The sequence below is a fragment of the Chaetura pelagica genome, unplaced genomic scaffold (assembly GCF_000747805.2).
Source record: "Chaetura pelagica isolate M959 unplaced genomic scaffold, ChaPel_1.0 scaffold8, whole genome shotgun sequence".
Classification (NCBI taxonomy): domain Eukaryota; kingdom Metazoa; phylum Chordata; class Aves; order Apodiformes; family Apodidae; genus Chaetura; species Chaetura pelagica.
Window position 1 is genome coordinate 3,250,711 of NW_009954544.1, and position 3,082 is coordinate 3,253,792.

General features: G+C 54.9%; 1 protein-coding gene across 1 annotated transcript in view; it reads right to left on the reverse strand.

Moving 5' to 3' along the window:
- The window catches only part of PEX6 (peroxisomal biogenesis factor 6), an 18,908-nt gene extending 17,185 nt beyond the window's left edge, over positions 1 to 1,723 (reverse strand). Inside the window, exon 1 of the mRNA XM_010005017.1 lies at positions 1,700 to 1,723. Coding sequence (XP_010003319.1) covers positions 1,700 to 1,723 — 24 coding nt within the window. The remainder of the gene's footprint in view (positions 1 to 1,699) is intronic.
- Between the last annotated feature and the right edge of the window lie 1,359 nt (positions 1,724 to 3,082).

The following is a 3,082-nucleotide window of genomic DNA, read 5'->3' on the forward strand; positions in this document are numbered from 1 at the left end:
GATGAGCGGCAAGCCATCCTGTGCCCCTGATAGTCACTGAGCCCTGGGGTCGGGGCCGGAGCCCCCCGTGTTGCTGCCACTTGAGGGGAAACCAACGGCCGCTGCACCCGCTGCCGAGAGGCCGCCCCTCTGACACCACAGACCTGCTGTCCGCTGCCGCTGGGAACAACGGAGCCGTCGGGGACAAGACGGAGGGTAACATCACCCCCCCATGCACACCCACACTCTCCTCACACACATACACACACTCACTCCTCACACTCGCACACACAGCACGACCTCCTAAGGAGGACTGACGTTGGGCTTCCTTCCCTCCTTCCCTCCTCCTTTGGTCCTCAACCTTCTCCCTTAATAGTACAGGACCTTTTGCATTGCCTCCCTAAAGGACACTTTCATACATATAGAGAGAGAGAAAGAGAGTGAGAGATATATGTATATCCCTGGTAGCCATTCACATTTGCATTTCCCCTAAACATCATCCCTCAGTTTGTGCTACCCCTTAAGAAACCAATTGCTTCATGGAGTAAACCTTGGTCTCAATAACAATTTCTGGGTGTGGTGGTGATGTATCAAACTACCACTATAAAACATGGTCCCGCAGTGGCCGTTCCTCTGTGAGAGGCAGCGCCACGTGTGACCCTCGGTCTCATTCAACAGCCCCTCCAAATTGGGGGGGGGAAAGTCACGAAAGCACCTGACAGCCGGTAGCCCCCCAGTACTGGCTTGCGACGCCGGGCCTCTGTGACACCCCACTCCCTGGCCCAGCCCCACCGATGTCCGGCGACCTGGGTACAGAGCGGCGCAGTGGCACCAGCCCCGTGCTCCTCAGGCTGCAGCGGGACAGCAACCAGAGCAACCAGAGCCTGTTGAAGATCAGGAAGAGGGCGATGGGGCCAAAATACTGGGTGAGGCCTTTGCTGCACAGCCGTCCCAGGGCCGTGCATTAGAATAACGGGGAATAATAGGGAGGTGGCGCACACACAGCATGGAACAGGGCTAAACAGGGGCACTGGCTTTGTAAAAATCTCCCCAAATTGTGAGAAATGTTTGTTGCACCAGTGAATAGACCCAAACAGTTTATTTACACTCTCGCAAGAATGGGTGACCTAAACAGGTAGGTACACCTGATGGTAACTCTTTATATACCCTATTCCCCATGCAAAGTTCCCTCCCCTGTTTCCCCACTGGCTGGGTAGGTCAGGGCCCCAAGCACAGGGGCTGCTTTTCTACCCAAAATATGTGAAAGAACTTCATCTCTAACATTTTTCTGTCACTCACACACGTGATTGCTTAACTAACCCCTCGCTGCCATTGAAAGTGTGAGAACCTTTTGTTGCACCAATGAACAGGCCCCCTCAGATCCTTCAGTGAAGCACAGTTTATTTACACTCTTGCAAGAATGGGTGACCTAAACAAGTAGGCACAACCACAGGCAGGTGAATAGCGGTTTCTATTCCCTATTCCCCACGCAAAGTTCCCTCCCCTGTTTCCCCACTGGCTGGGTAGGTCAGGGCTCACAGCCTATCCGACGCTTCCAATTATCCTATAAGTTGCCCGCCCCTGTTTGCACATTCCATTCTAGCAGTTTAATTTTTACCTTTTAAGATTTAATTCTGACCTTTCTTGCCCCCTTGGCTGTAACAAACTGGTGTCATCTTGCCCCGAGGAGCAAGAAAGAAGTGGCTTTGTTCGGTCTTACCATGGTCTGTAAATCCTTCTCCATGTTCAGATCCCCAGATGGAGCCCAATTCGCTCCCTCAGTTTCTTGGGCCATAAACCACTCCCGGTGTCCTTGGAATGTGCAGATTGCTCACTTCTCTTAAACCAACTGTTATATTCCTAACACTAGGGTATATATATAAAAAACGCAAACTCTACACTATGTTTCTAACACTGGGATGCAAAAACAGCACTACATTTCATTTCTAACAAAAGTGGCAATGCCCAAACATGTCACCACGCCTGCTCAAAGGGTGGGGGGCTCTTTGTTGCAGCTCATTCATATGTGAACGGGGGGAATCCAATTACTCCTTTTTTTCCCCCCAAAGCCCCAGGCTGTCCCCAGGACAAGCTGTGGGCACTACTCCTCTCCATGCCTGTCCTCTCTCCTGCACGCACTGCTCTCCCCTCTGCTCCCGCCTTGCTCTCAGCTCTGCTCTGCACCTCCCCTTCTGCCATCTCTTGATGGCAGAGGCACAGCCGTCCTCTCTGAGGCCTCGGCCTTGGCCAGAGCTCTGGCCACATGTTTTGGGGTCGAGGAAGGTTTGCAGCATCTCACAGGAGCCAGCCCTGGGGCTTGTCCCCTACAACCAAACCGTGGCCAGACCAAAGCAGCACAGTCCCAACTGGTCCCAGCTGCTGAGGGTGGGTGTCTCCACAGCAACCACCAGCCCTTTGTGATGCGGGGCCTGTTGCCCGGACACCCTTGTGACGAGGCTCTCCCTGGTGACCATGGGGGTATATAAGGAAGCCGAGCCCTGGGATGCCCACTCTCAGGAGAGCATCTCCCTCAGGAGGCAGCAGCTCCCCTGGACTCTCGAGGATCGTCTGCAGCAGTGGACCCCAAGATGTCCATGCAGAAGGAGAAGAAGGCCGGTTCTCAGCCCACCAAGAGGCTGCCAGCAGGCCTGCAGCAGAGGCACCATGTGAGGGACGGGGTGGGAGGAGAGGGGAGCCCGGCCACAGGAGCTCTCTCAGCCGGGACACGGGGGCTGCGGGGATGAAGGCCGCACTCTCACAGCCTCTCTCCTTGGCTTCTCTTGCAGTCGGACAGCCTGGTCTACAAGGTGGCACAGCGGCAGACAGCCCGTCAGTTTTCCCTGCCACAGCTCCCCAGTCCGGCAGTGGCACCTGGGCACGGAACCCCAAGAGCTGCCAGCACCTGCCCGTTCTGACCCTTCTTGCCCCCTTGGCTGTAACAAACTGGTGTCATCTTGCCCCGAGGAGCAAGAAAGAAGTGGCTTTGTTGGATCTTACCTTGGGCCATAAATCCTTCTCCATGTTCGGATCCCCAGATGGAGCCCAATTCGCTCCCTCAGTTTCTTGGACCGCAAACCACTCCCGGTGTCCTTGGAATGTGCAG